Source organism: Bubalus kerabau, chromosome 2 (assembly GCF_029407905.1).
Source record: "Bubalus kerabau isolate K-KA32 ecotype Philippines breed swamp buffalo chromosome 2, PCC_UOA_SB_1v2, whole genome shotgun sequence".
In the NCBI taxonomy this organism is placed as follows: domain Eukaryota; kingdom Metazoa; phylum Chordata; class Mammalia; order Artiodactyla; family Bovidae; genus Bubalus; species Bubalus kerabau.
This window is the reverse complement of record NC_073625.1, coordinates 42,820,500-42,841,289: the sequence shown is the minus strand read 5'-3', so window position 1 is coordinate 42,841,289 and position 20,790 is coordinate 42,820,500. Positions and strand designations below refer to the sequence as shown.

At 41.3% G+C, this 20,790-nt stretch overlaps 1 protein-coding gene across 1 annotated transcript in view; it reads right to left on the bottom strand.

Moving 5' to 3' along the window:
- CSMD1 (CUB and Sushi multiple domains 1) overlaps positions 1-20,790 on the bottom strand; it is a 1,679,419-nt gene that overhangs the window by 278,411 nt on the left and 1,380,218 nt on the right. The window contains exon 25 of the mRNA XM_055567572.1: positions 10,061-10,263. Within this exon, the coding sequence (XP_055423547.1) occupies positions 10,061-10,263 (203 nt within the window). The remainder of the gene's footprint in view (positions 1-10,060; positions 10,264-20,790) is intronic.

The following is a 20,790-nucleotide window of genomic DNA, read 5'->3' as shown; positions in this document are numbered from 1 at the left end:
ATGTTAACTGGTGCAGTCACCATGGAAAACAGTGTGGAGGTTCCTGAAAACACTGAAACTACCACATGATCAAGCAATCCCACAGCTACACACACACACATACATACACACACACACACAGGACTATTATTCACCCATGAAAAGAAGGGAATCCTGTCATTTGCCACAACATGGATGGGATGGACCTTGAGGGCAGTGTGCTAAGTGAGATGTCAGAAGGAGAAAGACAAATACTGTATGATATCACATATTTGGAATCTGGAAAGGCTGAATTCACAGAATCAGAGGCCGGAATGGTGATTCCCAGGGGCTGGTGCTGTGGGTGGGGGGCTGGAGAGATGCTGGTCAGAGGGCACAGATCTCTAGCTACAGATGAGTAAGTGCTGGGGTCCAGTGCACAGCAAGATTGCTGTAGGTGACTACGCTGCACTGTGTATCTGCAGGTTGCTCAGAGAGTAGCCCTTCACTGTTCTCACCACCAAAAACAGCGGTAAGCGATGTGAGGTGAGCAAAAGCTACAGTGGTGATCATTCTGTTCAGTCCATAAATGTATCAAATCAACATACTGTACACCTTAAACTTACACAATGCTATGTGTCAATTATTTTTATTATTATTTTTTAAATCGAGGTATAGTTGATTTACAGTATTAGTTTGGGGCATACAACACAGCAATTCAATATTTTTTTTTTTTAAATTATACTTGAGTTAATACTATTACAAAACAACGACTATATTTACCTGTACAGGATAACTTTGTGGCTTATCTATTTTATACATAATAGTCTGTGCCTCTTAATCCCATACCCCTGTCTTGCCTCTCCCCATTTCCCTCTCCCCACTGGTAACCACTAGCTTGTTCTCTCTGTCTGTAAGTCTGTTTCTCTTTTTGCTTTTTTAAAATATTCACTAGTCTGCTTTGTTTTTCAGATTGCAGAATCTAACTTATATGCAATAAGTCAATTATATTTCAATAAAACTGGACGGGGGGAAAGACATGACCCCAAGAACAGGAGAAGTGTCATTCAGGTGTCCTGTTTCTCTCTGTTCCTCTTCCTATCAATCTTGGTGGCATTTGACAAAACTAACCACAGCTAAAAGGGCTTCCCTGATGGCTTAGTTGGTAAAGAATCTGTCTGTAATGTAGGAGACCCAGTTTTGACCCCTGGTTTGCAAAGGTCCCCTGGAGAAGGAAATGGCAAACCATTCCAGTATTCTTGCTGGGGAAACCCCATGGACAAAAAGCCTGGCAGGCTGCAGTCCATGGGGTCTCAAAGAGTTGGACATGACTTAGTCACTAAACCACCACCAACCACAGCTAAAACCCTAGCACTCTGTGGAATCCAGAATTTAGAATTTCAGTTAAGCCAGCATCTTAGTCTCAGTAATTCAACACACAAACATTCTACCTCTGTCGTGAGCTAGGCATGGTATCAAAGGTGGACAAAAGTCTTTGGCCTCATTTACAATCTATGTGTGCATGTGGCCAATGACAAGAATGTGTGGTCAACGTTCCACCGACCCCACGAGTCCTGAGAAAGCAGAGAGGGTGGGTGGCCGTCTGGCGGCCTCTGCTGTGTACTGTCTGCAGGTAGACAGGAGGCGCAGGAGCCCAGGTTTTATGACAGACTCATTCCTATAAAACAACCCTACTCTGCTCGGCAACTGGCAGCCCCAAGGGCCTCTCTTGCTATAAACAACAAATGATTTTTTAAAATGAAAATGTACCTATTAAATTATCTTTCAATAAAGTAAATAAGGGAGGGATGTCGTGTAGTTACGGCTGCTATTTACAGGAAATCCATCTTGGGACTCCGAGGAAGTGAGATCACCCTGGAGCCCGTCTTCCCTGGGGTGGGAGGGCCGAGCAGTCTGACCGCTGGAGGCTCAGCCGCCGTTTACTTAACCCCTCAGAGTAAAGGTCACTCCTGTGAACTGAACTCCATTTTCTTGCATTTTATGCATGATTAAATGGTAATTAAGCTTTAATGAAAAGTGTTAGGCTGATTACAAGTAACATAATTGCACTAGTCAGTTCTTGTCCTCATGCGTTACACGCTGTGTGGAGCTGGCGGGACAATGGACCTTGAGTGGGCTTGAATACCTTGGAAGCACTGGTAGTTCTCCTTTCTGGGGGAGGGGGTGCTGTTCTACAGCACAGGGCAGGTGAAGTGCACAGAAGGGAGGCGTGCTGGGCAGCTGCTCCATCAGCAGCCCGTTGAACCTGCACATGGACGTACAGCACTGCGGTTAAGGGTCACCACAAACAACCAGTCGTTCCTCGCCCAAGGTTGCCTTAACACTGGAAGAATGATCATTTTTATAAAATGAAATAAGGAAATTTAACAAATGAGAGATTAAACTATGTTCATTTAAATTAAAGTGGGTATTAATCTTTATAAAATGAAAATGGACTGCTTGGTTTCTACATGGTATCAAAATAATTAGGTAAAGATAAATGTATAAAGAATTATAAAACTCAAAAGGTCAATAAAGTTGCATATGAAGGCAATGGCACCCCACTCCAGTACTCTTGCCTGGAAAATCCCATGGATGGAGGAGCCTGGTGGGCTGCAGTCCATGGGGTCATGAAGAGTTGGACACGACTGAGCGACTTTACTTTCACTTTTCACTTTCATGCATTGGAGAAGGAAATGGCAACCCACTCCAGTGTACTTGCCTGGAGAATCCCAGGGACAAGGGAGCCTGGTGGGCTGCCATCTATGGGGTCGCACAGAGTTGGACACTACTGAAGCAACTTAGCAGCAGCAGCAGCAATGTGTTTTTTAGCAGTGAAAACAGTCTATCCTGACCACTTCTACTGATAATAGATATTATATAAGGACTATTTATCTTAACTACTAACATTGGGATAGAAGATAACTCAGGGGTGGAAGAATCTTTATCATTAAAATTAGCATTCAAACATTTATTATTAAAGGCTTTTCTATTAACATCTTTGAATGAAGCTGATGTCAGTATTAAAACACAACCTTTTCAGAAGATCAGTAGATGATATGGTGCTTGTCACACAATCAAAATCATCCTAGTATTTTTAAGATTTGCATCACTAGAAAGTTTTCAAGTATATTCAGTTAGAAAACACTTTGTAACCACTGACTATATATCATGTTCTGGACACTCTGCCCTCCAGGAACTTAGTCTCATCTCTCAGTCCAGGCAATAGTCTCAGTCATGTCTGATTCTTTGTGACCCATGGACAGTAGCTCACTAGGCTCCTCTATTCAAGGAATTCTCCAGGCATGAATACTTGAGTTAGTCATTCCCTTCTCCAGGGAATCTTCCCAATCCAGGGATCGAAACTGGGTCTCCCACATTGCAGGCAGATTCTTTACCATTTGAGCCACCAGGGAAGCCTGACCTTAGTCTTTTAGATTGCAAATAAGATGCTCACACACGATGGGGCACACACTGTATCAGAAACATGAGCATTGCATTTGGGGACTGTGAGTGACAATGTGATTAATTCTGATTAAGAGGCCTTAAAATATATTCTGTCCATGTGTGGATTCATTGAGCAAGCAAAGAGGAAAAGCATGCATAGAGGAAAATATTAGGTAAAGATATATGTATAAAGAATTATAAAGCTTAAAAGTTCAACAAAGATGCATATATGTTAGTATATCTGTCTAATAACAGATATGTCCATTTACTCTGATGTAAAATGGACATATACCAAACATGTGCCTACCAAGCAGGGCTGGCCTCCTGCTGGCATGGATGTCACAGGAGGTTGACAGGGTTGGGGGGCAGTGATTGTGGATGAAAACTGAAAACATACAGAAGGGTTTTGCAGAAGTTTGCATACAAGCTTTGATAGCTGTTATTTCTGGCAAGAAGGAGAACCAGAACTCTCTCTGGCTGAGATGGGAAGACAGTGGAGAGTTCTGGCCAGAAGCAAGTTGCCTCATTAAGACCCAGCCTGGGACCTCCCTGGTGGTCCAATGATTAAGAATCCACCTTATAATTCAGGGGGCACAGGTTTGATCCCTGGTCTGGGAACTAAGATCCCACAAGCTATGGAGTAACTAAGTCTGCATGCCATAACTACTGAGCCTGCACGCCACAACCAGAGTCCATGTGCCACAATGAAAGATTCCTCATGATGCAACGAAGATCCCATGTCTCACAACTAAGACCCAATACAGTCAAATAAATAAAGAAGCCAATATATTTTTTAAAAGACCTATCCTGGCTCCTTTGATCAGGAAACACTTATCCAAGAGTGGAGAGAAGCCCATCAGTAATCTGTGGAGGCTCAGTCCAGGCCAAAAGGACTCAGACCAAGGGGGACACGTGTACAGTGGAGAGAACTGGCTGGATCTGGGACTTTGAATATGAGGCCTCACTGAAAGTGATGCTGGAGTATATGGGGGGCAGAAGATGGAGGGGTTTGTGAAAAAATGACTGCAAAGGCTCTCTCATGAGAAACTCTCTGAATGGAGCTAACATTCACCGAGATGGGAAAGGCTTGGAGAAAACCAGGTTTGGGAGTGGAGAGAACTGGAATGTGGTCACGTTTCATGTGCTAAGTCACCTGTTTCTGTCTCCACGTGAAACCGGAGGGAGACCCCAGACTGGCAGTTGAGGACCTCGGGGAGTGCTCAGGAGGCTGGCTGATGAGGCCCAAGGAGAGACTACTGATGGAGGAGAGAGACGCGAGGATGTTCCTCGTAGCATCCAGCCTTCACAGCTTGGGGAAGGAAAGATGAGAGCTAGGGAAAAGACTCTAATGGGGTGGCCACTGGAAGAAGGAGGACCAGGAGAGGGTGAGGATACAGAAGGCAGCTGAATAAGGTGTCTTAATAACAGACAAGCAGTCAAATTAAAAAGCCCCAGTCAGGTATGGGATTCTGTGACTGAGTAGGAGAACAACACTGATGTTAAATTCTCCCGCTTTAAGTTTATTGAGGAAAATCTGATAATTCAAATGTCTGAGAAAACTATTCAAATAAACTTCTCCCTTCAATGATTAAGTTACACCTACAATGCAGAGTTCACAGAGTATTGGCATACTATCAAATTAAAATGGTTTACCAAGAAAACTAATTTAAGACTATTGAATAAATGTCATTTTTGTTTTGCAACAAAGGTCATACTTGAAGTATCAATTATTTGAGGAAAATATCTAAGTTCCACTATTTTTTTAAATTTTATTTTGAAATCATGAAAGTGAAACTGTTAGTTTCTCAGTCATGTCCAACTCTTTGTGACCCATGGACTATAGCCCACCAGGCTCCTTTGTCCATGGAATTCTCCAGGCAAGAATAGTGGAGTGGATTGCCATGCCCTCCTCCAGGGGATCTTCCCAACCCAGGGATCAAACCTGGGTTTCCCACATTGCAGCCAGATTCTTTACCACCTGAGTTACAAGGGAAGCCCCTTTGAAATCACAGATTAGTGCCAGTACTTCACAGTCTAACATTAGCTTGTCTTAGGAATGGCAGCATTATCTAACTTACGTATAAAGTACCTCTTCTTTTTATGTTTCAGGATTATTAAGACAAATAAATGGGCTTTTCCCAGCTTCTACCTACAGAAGAGCAGCAAGGCTTCTTGGGCTTGAGAGATAGGCTCTTTTACATTTTTCAAGGGGATTCAAGCCTTTGTTTTAGAAAGACTCCAGCCTGATTTAGTTTTATAGTTGGATTCCCCAATGGGAAAAAGATGGCTCAGAAACTGCACAAGTGGAAAGCAATACTTATGGTCATGGGTATAAGGAGGTTGACCAGATATCCCAGCTTGATGCTGAAGGGGGTTCCTGGGACATGGGGATGTCAGTTTCATGGGTTTGACAATGTTCCTTTGGGAACTCTATCATTGAAAATCCAAAATGAAAGATATGACACACTTCCAGGGGATTATTTGAGAAGGTTTCCTTACAAATATTGGATTTGGAAAAGCCCAAGTAGAAGTGTAGTTACTAGATGTATAGAAACCTGGAAAGGAACTGTATGGATACAGCTTCTTGAGAAGAACAGTGAGTGCTGACTGAGGGAATCTGAAAGGGAGATATATTACAGCCTGACACCACTCTCCTCCCCGCACTTCTTGTCTCCTGCCCGAGATCTTCACTGGAGGAACCAGCTAAAAGGCACCAAGCTCGTCCACACATGTCCACCACTAGGATCGAGAAGCCTGAGATATGGCAGAGAGTAGATCTGAGCAGATGAAGGGAAAGTGTGCTGGGCTGTGTGCTGTGCTAAGTCGCTTTAGTCGCGTCTGACTGTAACCCGCCAGGTTCCTCTGTCCATGGGATCCTTCAGGCAAGAATACTGGAGTGGGTTGCCATTTCCAGCTCCAGGGGATCTTCCTGACCCAGGGACTGAACCAGCATCTCCTGCAGCTCCTGCATTATAGGTGTATTCTTTACTACTGAGCCACTGGGGAAGCCCCAGAGGTCAAGATACAAACTCAAATTTTCAGCATCACAATTCAATCCAAGTTTTTCTAAATAATGCCAAGCAACGTTTTTATATCTTGCAATTGTTCCTTCTCATAGAGTTTTAAAGACCTCATAGAAACTCACTCACAAAAATACCTCAGAGTCAACATTATATTTTCACTCTTAAAATGGTATTTCCCTATACCAAATGTTCCTGAAGAAGGGCACAGCAACTCACTCCAGTATTCTTGCCTGGAGAATCCCACGGACATAGGAGCTTGGTGGGCTACCATCCATAGGGTCACAAAGAGTCAGACATGACTGAAGTGACTGAGCACGCATGCATGCACACATGCAAAATGCTACGTTAAACCATAAATGCCAATATTTAACCATTTTTTTAATCTGAAAAAATGACAATTTCATATTGTTCAAACTAGAACACTTGGAAAACCAAAGTTCAATTAAGCAAGTTTCATTTTTGTAGGAACTTTAATGGATGTGTTCATGTTTATCACTTCCTAAGTATCATATTAATTAAATATATTATTTGCATAATTACAAATATAGGATATAAATGTCTATGCTCTCAAATAACTATAATAAAAGACACTCGTTTGTCTTTAACCCAAACTAGGAGATGTCTTTTAAAAGAGAATATAATGAGGAATGTAAAAAAATAAATGATTTCTTTGTTCCGTCACTTGAAATTTTAAAAGGGAAGATTTTAAAAGGTCAGAAATAAAAGAACATTCTCTTACCAGATAATCCTGAAATCACACTCCCTGGTATTTATGCAAAGGAGTTAAAAACTATGTTCATACAGAAACCTACATGCAAATGTTTATAGCAGCTATATTCATAATCACCCAAAATTGGAAGCAATCAACAGTTCCTTCATTAGGTGAATGGATAAACAGTGATACATCCAGACAACAGGATACTATTCAGCACTGAAAAGAAATGAGCCATCAAGCTAAGGGAAGGCCTTCAGTTCAGTTCAGTTCAGTCGCTCAGTCATGTCCGATTCTTTGTGATCCCATGAATCGCAGCACACCAGGCCTCCCTGTCCATCACCAACTCCTGGAGTTTACCCAAACTCATGTCCATCAAGTTGGTGATGCCATCCAGCCATCTCATCCTATGTCGCCCCCTTTTTCTCCTGACCCCAATCCTTCTCAGCATCAGGGTCTTTTCCAATGAGTCAACTCTTCGCATGAGGTGGCCAAAGTACTGGAGTTTCAGCCTCAGCATCAGTACTTCCAATGAACACCCAGGACTGATCTCCTTTAGAATGGACTGGTTGGATCTCCTTGCAGTCCAAGGAACTCTCAAGAGTCTTCTCCAACACCACAGTTCAAAAGCATCAATTCTTCGGCACTCAGCTTTCTTCACAGTCCAACTCTCACATCCATCCATGACCACAGGAAAAACCATAGCCTTGACTAGATGGACCTTTGTTGGCGAAGTAATGTCTCTGCTTTTGAATATGCTATCTAGGTTGGTCATAACTTTCCTTCCAAGGAGTAAGTGTCTTTTAATTTCATGGCTGCAATTACCATCTGAAGTGATTTTGGAGCCCCCTAAAATAAAGTTTGACACTTGTTTCCACTGTTTCCCCATCTATTTCCCATGAAGTGATGGGACCAGATGCCATGATCTTAGTTTTCTGAATGTTGAGCTTCAAGCCAACTTTTTCACTCTCCTCTTTCACTTTCATCAAGAGGCTCTTTAGTTCTTCACTTTCTGCCATAAGGGTGGTAGAGGGACTTTAAATGCACACTATTAACTGAAAGAAGCCAATGTGAAAAAGCTACATACTATATGATTCCAACTACCTGATACTAGAAAAGGCAAAATTATGGAGAAAGAAAAACTATCACTGTTTGCCAGGGGTTATTTAGGATGGAGGAGGAATGAATGGGAAAACGTAGAGGATTTTTAGGGCAGTGAAACTGCTTTATATGAGACGGTAATGATGGACACATATTATTACACACTTGTCCAGACTCATAGAATGTACAACACAAGAGTGAACACCATGTAAACCATGGCCTTGGAGTGATGACGTGTTAGTACGGGTTTATCAGCTGTAACACACGTACCATCTGATGGGGATGTAGATAATAGGGGAGGCTGTGTATAGGCCGAGGCAGAGTCTACGTGGCAAATCTCTGCACCTTCCTCTCAAATGTTCTGTGAACCTAAAACTGTGCTAAAAAAGTCTATTATAAAAGGAAAAAAGCAAAAACGCAGCCAGGAGAGTACATAGTGGGTAGGAGGGGAAAACATAACCTCATAATGGTACCAAAGGTTTTGTTGTCAAATAAGGACACTACACCACACCCGCCGTGTACTCTCACCACCGTTTCTGAAGACAGCAGACAAAGAAAAAGAGCAAAAATTATATAATCTTGGAACAAAAACATTTTTTTCCCCAATCCAGGATAACTGGAGCAAACTTACCTTGATATTTTTGCCATAAAGCAGTGAAATTTTTACCACGTAGAGATTCTATTCCATGAACACGTGGTCACAAATTACTGCCTCGAAGCACAGCGAACCCGAGGTAAGAAATTGTGCAGACTTTAACCTCAATTTCATTACCAACCCCTTAAAACATCAAATTGACCTCAGTACATGTTCTAATATAAATCTTAAATGTGGCTCACAAGTGACCTGCCAAGAGATGAATCGACCCAGAATGTGTTTATGTGAAAATTCCGGTCAGTTTACGATGACAGCTGGCCTGGGAGCTACCACGTTATACTACACTTCTACATGGTGCGGTTTGAAGGGTATTCACAGACTCAACTGCCACAAAATATCCCCACCCCTTCCGTCTGGAAATGGTTCCTTAAAAATGTGCTGGACAGTGAAGGCGGGGACCGTCTTCAGGAGGTAAGCATTTAAAGCTGCAAGCGTGAAGCTACTAAATCCTCGGAGATGACTGTCCGACAGAAGCTGCTTGACACCTCAGCCCTAAGCAGGGAGAATGGCAGGGGAACTGAGAGCAGACAGTTGAAGCAGACTGCCAACATCCAGACTTCGTGGCAGAGCCCACGGGGGTGAAGGAGCCTGGGCTAGATGTCAGGTGTGGGGAGGGGGCACCCAAGATAAACCCGACCTTCTGGTACAGACTCACACCTGTCTGGGGCCCAAGTTCAGATACTTACTGATTAACTCAAATCTTTAAAGTATTTTCTTTCCACATAACTAAAGAGAGCATGGACTTCCCTTGTAGCTCAGTCGGTAAAGAATCTGCTTGCAATATAGGAGACCTGGGTTTGATTCCTGGGTTGGGAAGATCCCCTGGAGGAGGGCATGGCAACCCACTCAAATATTCTTGCCTGGAGAATCCCATGGACAGAGGAACCTGGTGGGCTACAGTCCATGGGGTCGCAAGAGTCGGACACAACACAGCGACTAAACCACCACCACCAAAGACAGCATCCGTCTATCACCATCTGAGAGTGGAGAGAATTTCCTAAGACAAACAGTTCTCTTGATAGGGGTTTTCAAATGTTCATATTTTGCTCAACAAAAGGTCCATCCTGTCGGGAGTTGGGGGAGCCTTTAGACAGGAATGGGCCCTGTCGCCCTGGCAACCCCGGGAGGAGAGGACCGCGGAGGGAGGAGGGGCCGTTCACCTACTTGAGAACTGCACGGAGAAGCCGGACTTGCTGATGAAGAAGTCGCTGTCGAACTGCAGGGTGAGGGAGTTGAAGGTGCTGTGGATGTCCTCGGGCAGCGCCGAGCCGCTCCACTCCTTCAGCAGGATGGCGCTGTCCGCCGGGCCGTCCCACACCCGCAGGATGTCGTGGGCCAGCTCCGTGTCGAACACGATGAAGTGCAGGCTGCAAGGAGAACACGGCTGAAAGGGGGCCGACCGCGAGGGCGCCCGGCGCAGGACTCAGGGGCGCCCTAGCCCGTTCCCCCTCCCCAGCCCCACCCCGGCGTGCCCGTCCCTGTCTGCGGGTCCTGGGTGAGCCTGGAGCCTCACCCGGAGGGCTCACTCGGCCCACCAGCAAACAGCCGAGCCCGCTGCTTCTGTCCGAGATGGACACAGTGAGGACACGCAGCTGTTGGCTCTGGGTGCTCAGGGATGAAACCAGATCTTCGGCGACCGTCAGCTCTTTTCACGACTCAAAGGTCTTTTGGGCATGCTGATCAAAGATGGGTTTGACACAACTTTGTTCTAAGCTAATGGCAGATTGTGATGCCTGTGGTACCAGTGTCGTTCCCGAAATGCCCCACGAGGTGGCAGCATGCACACCAGGAGAGCCGCTGGCAGAGATGATGGTCACACCAGGAGGTCACTGTCTACCGGTATCTGAGCGATCTCAGTTTCTGGTGTGTCTGGTTTTATACAGTCTATTTTCAGGAAAAATACATGATTTGAGATACCAACACAAAAGTGGAATTGTGTAGTATAAACTCCTTTTTTTCTAATATTTTATCATACTTCTATCAGATTTACAGATATTTTTTCAGAGTAACTTAAAAAATCTCTACGTCAGAGGAAGCCACAGAGCTGTAGTTCTATCTATGGCAATTCAAATGGATAAAAGAGTTTAATATCAACAAAAATCCATATTTCCTGAATGCTTTTATCCTCTTTCACTTACTGCTAATTGCATGAAATTGTAAGAAATATAAAAATCACAATAACTATTATACAAAAAATTGTGCACAAATACTACTTACTTACTTTGTGCATATTATATACTCATGGAACACATCTAACCCTGAATAAAGTATAAAGCATGTAGTATATTTTTTAATGTTCAATTTAAAATATCTTTAATATAGAGGAAAGCACAGAATATAGTAGACACTTGGATACCCACCATCATTTTAACATTTTGCCCTATTTGCTTCAGATTTTTTTTTTTTAATCTATGCTAATAACACAGTCCTACTCCCCCTCCTCTCCACTTACTCATTGTTCTTCCTCTCACTCACACCTCCTGAAATCACTATGGTTTCTTCTCATTTATATTTTCATGATTTCCATATGCATATATGTGTATACATATCTCCAAAAATATATAGTACTATTTTGTCTGTTTAAAAATAATTACATAATAGATGTAATTTTGGCATATATGTGCTTGTCTCATGTTCAAGTTGCCTTTTTTTTTTTTTTTTAGCTTTTATGTGTAGCTTTGTTTGTTTCTATATGTGATTACTCTGCATAGCTCGTGGAATCTTAGTTCCCTGAAAATGAAAGTGAAGTTTCTCAGTCGTGTCCGACTCTTTGCGACCCCATGGACTGTAACCTGATTCCTCTGTCCATGGGATTTTCCAGGCAATAGTACTGGAGTGGATTGCCATTTCCTTCTCAGGGGATCTTCCCAACCCAGGGATCAAACCCAGGTCTCCTGCATTGTAGACAGATGCTTTACCGTCTGAGCCACCAGGGATCAAACCTGGGTCCTCAGCAGTGAAAGGGCAGAGTCTTTACCACTGGACTGCCAGGAAATTCCCTCAAGTTGCTTTTCTACATTGAGTATTAGGTAAAATTCCTCTAAACTAGAGATGTAGACTTCGGCAACTCACTTCAGAAGCAGAATAAATGCTTCACTTGTCTAGGTCTCTACTGAGACTGAGACAGTCAGTCTCTATATTTTATGATGATAAATGGTGCTCATCCTTGGATCTCTCTAGGCTCAGAAAGAGACATAGCAAAGTTGTTCTCCCTGTGACTGTGGCTACGTACAGTCTCACAATAAACTACAAAGGGCTCCGTGTTGCCACGTCTTTATACCTGATGACATCAGCCTATAATAGTTGTATAAAGAGAAAATCTGATGGTTGTGGAAAAGTCTCTTGTTTAAATGACATCTCCCTGAATATTTGTGAGGTTGAACATACTATTGTGAGTCTAAGCCAACCCCCCTTCAGTATACCATGCAGTTCAACAATTCAAGGAACACTTCTTGAGCACCAACTATTATCAGGCACTCTTCTAGGAATTTTGGATATATCAGTGAATTAAAGGAAAAACCCTGCCTTCATGGAGCTTGCACAGTTGGTAATGGCAAGAGATGAGCAAAAAATCCCAGAAACTGTAAAAAATAAGAAAGTCTCATGTTCATAGGTGGTAAATGTCACTGAGAAAAGAAAAAACAAAAGCAGAGCAGAATAAGCAGCATCAGCCTTGACAGGATTGAAGGGCGGGGAGGAGACTTAGGAATTAAATGACATGGCTGGATAACCCATGTATTTAGGAATTAAATGAGATGGCTGATAACCCATGTTGGTGAGGAAAGCCTTGAGTAGAGACTTGAAGGAGATGAGAGGTTTGTTATATTTGATGAGAATCTTACTGAACTAGGGATCAAACCCAGCCTCCTGCATTGCAGGCAGATTCTTTACTATCTGAGCCACCAGGGAAGCCCCACATTTGATGAGAGGGCAGAGTGAACCCAGCAAAAGCCCAACACAGAGGGCATGCCTTCAGCATTTGAGACCATGCAGGCAGGCAGTGTAATGAGCAGAGAGAGGGCCTGTGGAAGAGGCGCTAAGGCCAGAGAAACATGCGGGTGGTGGACGGGGGTACAAAAGGGTGAGGCCCAGGGCCTGGAAGCTTACTCTTCAGGTTCTGGCTCTCACCCTGGGTGATCCACCAGGGTGGTGTTTGTGGTGAAGCAGTCACCCCACCTGTGATTTAGGGAAAAAAAAAAATCTCCTCTGTGCTTGTGTTGACAACAAGCTCTCCAGGGAAAGGCAGAACCGAGAGTCAGATGTGTGCTGCTTAGAGGAGTGGGCCGGGGAGCACTGAGTGACTGGCAGATTCTGGGCACGGTGTGATGGTGGGAAACACGGCCCCGGGAGGCCTGTGGGGTGAAGAGAGGATGCGAGGTCATTTGAGGGTTTGTGCATAAGGAACCAGAACCATGGGGAAGTCACGGCTGGGCGGGGGAGGGTGCAGGTACAGGGGTCGTGGTGTGGGAAGACCAGATGTTCTGGTTTGGGCCTGTGAATTCAGGATGCCCACTGGACAGTGAGCAGCTGGCTGCTCATGCCAATCTGGAGCTTTGCAGGGAAGTCTGGAAGGAAAGAGTAAACCTGTGTGTTCAGCAAATAAAAGGCTTTAACCATGGGACTAGATGAGACCATCATAGGTCTTAGGCAGGGGGAAGAAGAGGCTCGAGACTGAATGACCCCATCACATCGGATTGGCCACTGCTGTGATGCGTGCTGAGTCTCTTAGTACGGTTTGTGTATGGTATTGTATTCTTGTGGAAGGATTTTATTACATACTCTATCATTTTAAGAAAAATTCCCTGCTGCTCACTATGCCAGGGTTTTTATCTAGTTATGCTGTTGATCATGAAAATGCATTCAGTTCTATTAAACTACTTTTTCTAAACCTGTTTAGATGATCAGACAGGTCATTTTTCTTACTATATAAATAGGAGTAATTTTAGAGTTCAGCTCTTAATTTTTATTTCTAGCTCTTGTTCTTTGATATGAAGGTTATTTTAGTCTTATTAAATGGATCAGATCATTTCTCTAGTTTTTTCTTTTGCCTGGAAGGTTTTTCCAATATATTGACATAATATAATCTATTATTTTCTTTAATGTTGTAAAAATAATTTCTATTGTAGGGGTATATTTCTATTCCATTTCTAATATTGGTTATTTGGGTTTCCTGTATTTATCTGAATATGTCCGTTATTTTTCTACTCAATGATACTTTTTTCAAGAATCAGTTTGTGGGTTTGGTAATTCTCTACATTGTTTTTTCCATTAATTTATTTTACTATGTTTGCTGCTTTTCCACTCTACTTTTTTGAATTTATTTTGATACTATGTTTTAAATTCCCTTATCTGGAAGCTTAACTTACTGATCTTCAAGTGATCTTCTTTTTCTAATACTTGCATTTAGGGCTATAAATTTCACATTAATCTGTTAATCCTGTGTCTTTTATTTTCAAAATGGAAAATGCATTTTGTTACTTTCTTGCTATACTTCTCTATTTATATTACCTTTTGATCAGGATGTGAGTATAGAAGAAAATGATTTTCTGTTTTATTGATTTTTATTGATTAGCTTTCTTCTAGTTTGCGATCATATCTGTACATATTTCATATTTACTTGAACAGAATGTGCAAATTCTACTTGAAGGCTGTATAACTCCTTTAAATAAGTTCAGTAATTGCATGGGTCAAATCCTCTGTAACCTTACTGATGTGTTACTTGTTTGATTTATGAGTCATAAAGAATTATAAGAGGTGTGCTGTGCAATTTCCAGGGTCTCCAAATAATTTATTTACTTTGTTTGTATTAAACTATGTTCCTAGCTGGATACTAGTTTCTCCTAAGAGTCATATATGCCTGGTGAATATACATTAAATAGTATTTTGTGTGTTCACAGTAATTACATAGGCATTCCCTGGTGGTCTAGTGGTTAGGACACCAGGCTTTCACTGCCATAGCCAGGCTTCAGCCCTTGGTCAGGAAAATAAGATCCCACAAGCTGCAAGGAATAACCAAAATAACTTGCAAAACTGGAACTCTTATAAAGGGATGATAGGCAGTTTGAATATAGATTCCAGGTTGACAGTTTTATATATATAACTATCTGGTTCATGAAAAAGTTTGCACTGCAGTTAATGGAGAAACACTGGCTTATCAACAAATGGTCAATTGAACTGCACTGTGGACAAAAAAAATTCCTTAAATTTTCTTCATAATACACAAAAATTAATTCCAGATGGAATGCAGACATGTAAATGTGGAAGATAAAATAAGTCTTCTGCAAAAATCCTAAGATAATGCTTTTATAATTTTGGAGAGGCAAGATTTCTTAAACTGGACACAAAAATGTTAAGATAAAAATTGATATAACTCAATTTGAAAACAGATAAACACACTAGCTATGAAAAAAAATGAGCCAAAATGAATTTGATTCATTGAAGTGGAAAACTTGTCTTTAACAAAAGACATCATTATGAAACCAGAAAGACAGACCAGAGTATAAGAATATAGCTGCTGAATATAGAGTCAACAAAAGGTTGCATTCAGATGTATAAAAACTGTATACAAATCAATAAGTAAAAGACAGGTATTCCCATATGAAAAGAGATGGACAAATGACTTCAACTGAAAATTCATAAAAGAGGATACTCAAGAGACCAATAAATATAAAAAAGTGATGGCCATGATCAATCATCAGGGAAAAGCAAATTAAAACAACTATATACCTGCTAGAATGACTAAAACGAAAGACCATCAAGGCCAAGCACAGTGAAAGCAGAAGTACCTGAGAGGGACCCACACTGTGATGGGAGTGCGGAGGTGTAGCCACATCAGGAAATCATCTGACAGCACCTACAAGAGCTGAGTGCAGTGCACGCCCGAGAGAAAAGCACACACACAATCACCGCACAATACATGAAAGCACACTCAACACAACACAGTTTGCAATAACCTCAGATCGGACTAAAAACAGTCCACATGCCCATCAACACACAGAATGAATGAATAAATTATGGTCTACTAATGCAATGGAATAATTTTCCTGTACCAATGGGAGGGAAGGTGGAGGAAATCAAGACACAATGGAGAACTCAATTTTCATAAAGTTCAAAGTAAGGCAAAAACGCCTCTGAAGTCAAGATAGTGATTATCCTTAAGAATGAATGGAGCCTGAATGGAGCTCAAAGAGCATACCCTGGGCTCTGATCTGATTGCTGGCTCCACTGGGAGTTTTGATAAATAAACTGTACAATTGTGATTGGGATAGTCTTATGTGCCTACAATCCATGCTAATGAGAAGACATAGACAAACACATGAAGATCCACCCTGGGGCTGTAAGTTTTGCCATTTGGGAAATACCATGCAAATTCACAAATTATATTGTGGTTCTTGTTTAGTAACTCAGTCATGTCTGACTCTTTGCGACCCCATGGACTGTAGCCCATCAGGCTTCTCTGTCCATGGAATTCTCCAGGCAAGAATACGGGAGTGGGTTGCCATTTCCTTCTCCAGGGGATGTTCCTGACCCAGGGATTGAACCCCTGTCTCCTGTACTGGCAGGCAGATTCTTTATTACTGAGCCACCAGGGAAGTCCAACAATGATATAACAACATTGTAATATAGATAAAGAAATGGTCATTTTTCATTAAAAAGTAATGAAAGTCAATATGCAGACATTATACTACTAGGTAGGGAAAGTTTAAAAACTGATTTTAAAAAGTACCATCCTAAAGAAACTACTATTTATTTACACAGTCATTCAAGAAAAAAATACACTTTGCTGAACATTTAATTTTCAAGCACTTGGATTTTTCAAAAACTATATTTGATATTAATTTCTCATTTAAATGCTTTATTCTCTGCAATCACCCTCGTTGTTTTATTGAGGCTTTCATGGTTAAGTCAAAGATCTCTCCTAGTAAATGTCATATTGCACTTGAAAATATGTGGGTGATTTTCACATATCTTTTGATATTGATTTCTAACATAATTCCACAGAGATAAAGAGAACAGACTCTGTATGATTTCAATGCCTTTAGACCAGGAAATTTTTGCATCTTGTTTTATGTCCCTGTATGTGTTACAGTGTCTCCTGGTTTACAGTGTATGGGAACTTGAATAGAATTTGTATCTGCTATTGTGTGAAAATTGTGTAAATCTTAGTTATGTTGAATTTGTTCATTGTGCTTTTCTGGTCTACTGTATCTTTCTACTTTTCTGTCTATTCATTCCATTAATTTTTGAGACTTTGGTAATGAAACTCCAACTAAAGATCTTAATTTATCTACTTAAAAATAATTGTAATATATAGTGGAACTGTTTGTAACTTTCCAAGTCTCCTGTAAATGTGTTGTCATATTTTCACAATTTAAAAAATAAGAAAAGAAAGAGAAAATACACTTTGCAATGTACAGTGTCACAAGCTTTAATACATGTGGACAGAGCACTGGATGAACAAAGTGTCAGGTATGTTTATTCTGTTCAAGTTGTCTGGGAAGGGTCTTGTCAGGCAGAGAGAAATAGCAATGATAATTCAATAAGAGGATGAGACAGAAAGTGACTAAACAAATACATTCATGAACACACTACGAGTGTGAAAATGCAAAAGTTACAAATATAACAAGTAAAATGATGTACAGATTTTCTTTCCTACCAGATTGGCCGAGATAATGACACTTCATTCTGTTTCTGTGAGAATGTGGAGACTCCACCTTTTCATATGCTATTGGAGGCCATATCTTCTCTTTTTAAAAGCAATTTGTTAATGGCCATAAAGATTTAAATGTGCATAAACAGCAAGTCTAGCTTTAGAAATTCATCATAGGAAGTACCCTCGAGGTGATATATTGGGAAGATGTTAGTGTGGCTGATATCAGTGAAAAGCTGAAAACAATCGGAATATCCCAATAGGGTACAGTTTAAATAAATTATGGTGCATTCAGGCAATGGAATCTTCTTCCACGACTAAATAGAATGAGGTGGAATTACAAGTAAGGATATAAAACTTTGACCATGTTTATTGACTGAAGAAAATCTTCAGAATAATATTAAGGTATGATACTATTTTTCAAAAATAATTAAACAAGTAGACATTAATTAATAGTTTAAACAATTAAACATATATATATAAGAAATTACACAACTATACACCAAATTTTAAACTGATGTTATCTTTTGCATCTAGGATTATAGCAAACTGCTTTCCAGGCTTTTTGTCTTTCTGCCACAGTTTTCTGGTATTTCAAAAATTGAGAAAATAAATAACTTTGAATATCATGAAGCTGAACTTGAGTTTATTCTGCACATAATGAGCAAAGTATGTATATTTTTAAAGTGGGCAAGTGATATGATCAGCTTTGTTTGATAGAACTATTTGTATTAAGACACATAAAAATGATTCAATCATTTGACCCAGAAAGAATCTTCCTAAGAATTTATTCCAAGGTATTAATTATCAATAGAAGCAAAGCTTTACTTGTGATACTATTTGCCATATAATTACATGTAATATTGAAAACTAGAAATGATGAAAATTAGAAATCTTGTAAACAACCAGCAAGAGAAATAATATTTAATTGTGGTTACCCATACTGTAACTTATGTAAAAGTTCATGTAAGGCAGGCTGGATGGGAGGGGAGTTTGGGGGAAAATGGATACATGTATATGCATGGTCGCAAAGAGTCAGAAACAACTGAGCAACTGAACTGAACTGAACTGATATGCATAGCTGAGTCCCTTCGCTGTTTACCTGAAACTGTCACATTTTGTTAATTGGCTATATTCTAATACAGAATAAATAAAAATTTTAAAAGTCCATATAAGACATATGTCAACATGGTAACAATGACGTCCAATATGTGGGAAATACATGCCTTTTTTAAAATGCTTTTGAAGATGTCTATACGTTCATTTTTCAACCATATAAAATTAATATTTTAATTAAAAAAATAAAACCGGTTCCTTAAGTGTGGGAGCAGTGGTTGAGAAAAAGCCGGGCAGGATGGTTGGATAATAGGCCCAGTGAATCATAGGGGTCTGGACAAGGGGGCTCCAGACGTGGAATTATCGAGATGTGCAGCCACACGGGTGTGGGAGGGAGGGAGGAGCCCTGATACTAAGAGGCTGGCCTGGATGTTTTGCTGTGTAGCAACAGCCCTACTTCAGAAGGAAGGGGCGGTGGGACAGACACCGAGTCCAGAGAAGGGAGCAGATTATTTTTAGATAAGATGATAAAAATGAAATTCTGGTTGACCTTTTAACTCGGTCCCCAAGGATGGCAAGAATTTAGAGGTGGGGCAAAAGTCAGAAACTGCAAGGAGCACAGGTGGAAAGTGAGCCCTGATGACAAAGCTGGGATTGGAGACTCACGGACGCTTCATTTGTGCTGAGCATAACATGCATGTGAGTCATTGGGCCAAACCTGTAGGGGACCAGACACCAAGTCCAGAGAGTGTTTCTGTCTGTCTAAGGAGCTTACACCTGCCGATTAGCCAAGGCATGCCTGAGAGCAGGAGGGAGCAAAGGGTGGATTTGGGAGGCTGGGCAGGGAGAAAGTTAGAGTAAGAGCAGAGTAACGGCCCGTGAAGTAGGAACCGGGCATCATGGATAGAAAGGACACAAACAAGGGGAGATCTGACAAGGCTTTGGCTCACTTTTTCTCAGAGCCTATTATGAAGAGATATATCAATAGACTAATACCTGGTGTTTTTTTCAGTTGGGAGAATATTGGAGATTGGGGAGTAAAAAATAAGGAAGAGTAGAACATATTATTATTGAAAATAAAAACCTCCACCATTTGGAGGAAGACAAGCATTAACAAAGATCAGGAGTAAAGAGGCTTGGAGGAAATGATAATAGTTATCCTGAAGGTGTGTCTGCAGGGTGTCTGTGAGGCATTGGCCTCTGGAACAGCAGCCATGCCAATCCCCCACCCCTCAATTAACTATTTCTCCTAAACCCCATTCATATGTGATTAGAATTTCACTTCCAGAGTTAATCACTTTTCAGTTCTTCCTACACTTTCATTTTCATTGGCCAGTTCCCTTTCTGATGATCCATTTTTGTAGTGTCAAGTGGGATCATCACTGGGAGACAAGGAAGAAACCCAAGGGCATGCTTTGCTGTCTGTGCTTGAACGAAGCGCAGATGCCTGGTGAGTGATCCTGCACTGGGAGGTCCATAACATAATCAGGTGTGTCTGTGGTTTAAACTGAGACTGAAGGGCTAAGAGGAAGTCTGTGCTTCATGAAATCCTTCATGGCACATCTGCAAAGGTAACTAAATGTGAATGAACCCTTTTATTGCAGCACTGGTGTAGTTTCATGAAGCAAGGTGACTAAAATTGCTTGTATCAGGATCTTGCACCTGTGAGAGGTACCTGCAGGGTTCTGCCCCCCACCCTCTGTGGGTGGCTGGTCTGGTTCCCTAAACGCTGCAGCTGCTTCCCTGGCTCCGGCTAAGGAGTGCTGGGGTCCAGCCTCACACACGGGGTAGACTTTGAAGTGCTACTGCTCTCTTTTCTTTGGAGGGCTGGAATTCTCTTGACTGCTATTTCCTCATGTTATCACAAAAATAAATGGGATATCCCACTGTGGTCCTAAAAGAAAAGGGGCATTTGAGATGTTTTGATTCCTGTCCCCGAGTCTGTCAGTCATGTCATCAAAAAACTTGTGATTTATACTCCCGGCACATTTACCACAGTTTGACCTCAAACTCAGAGAAAAATGTCCAGTTAAGTGGAATCATTTTCTGAGTCTGTGTCTCACAGGGACCTTGAAAGTTGGTCAAAAATAATTTAAAATTATCCTAGATCTACAGACCAGATCTTTCCCCTAATTTCTATATAGCCCAGCACAGCCAAACCACAATCTACATTGCGCTTTCTTTAAAA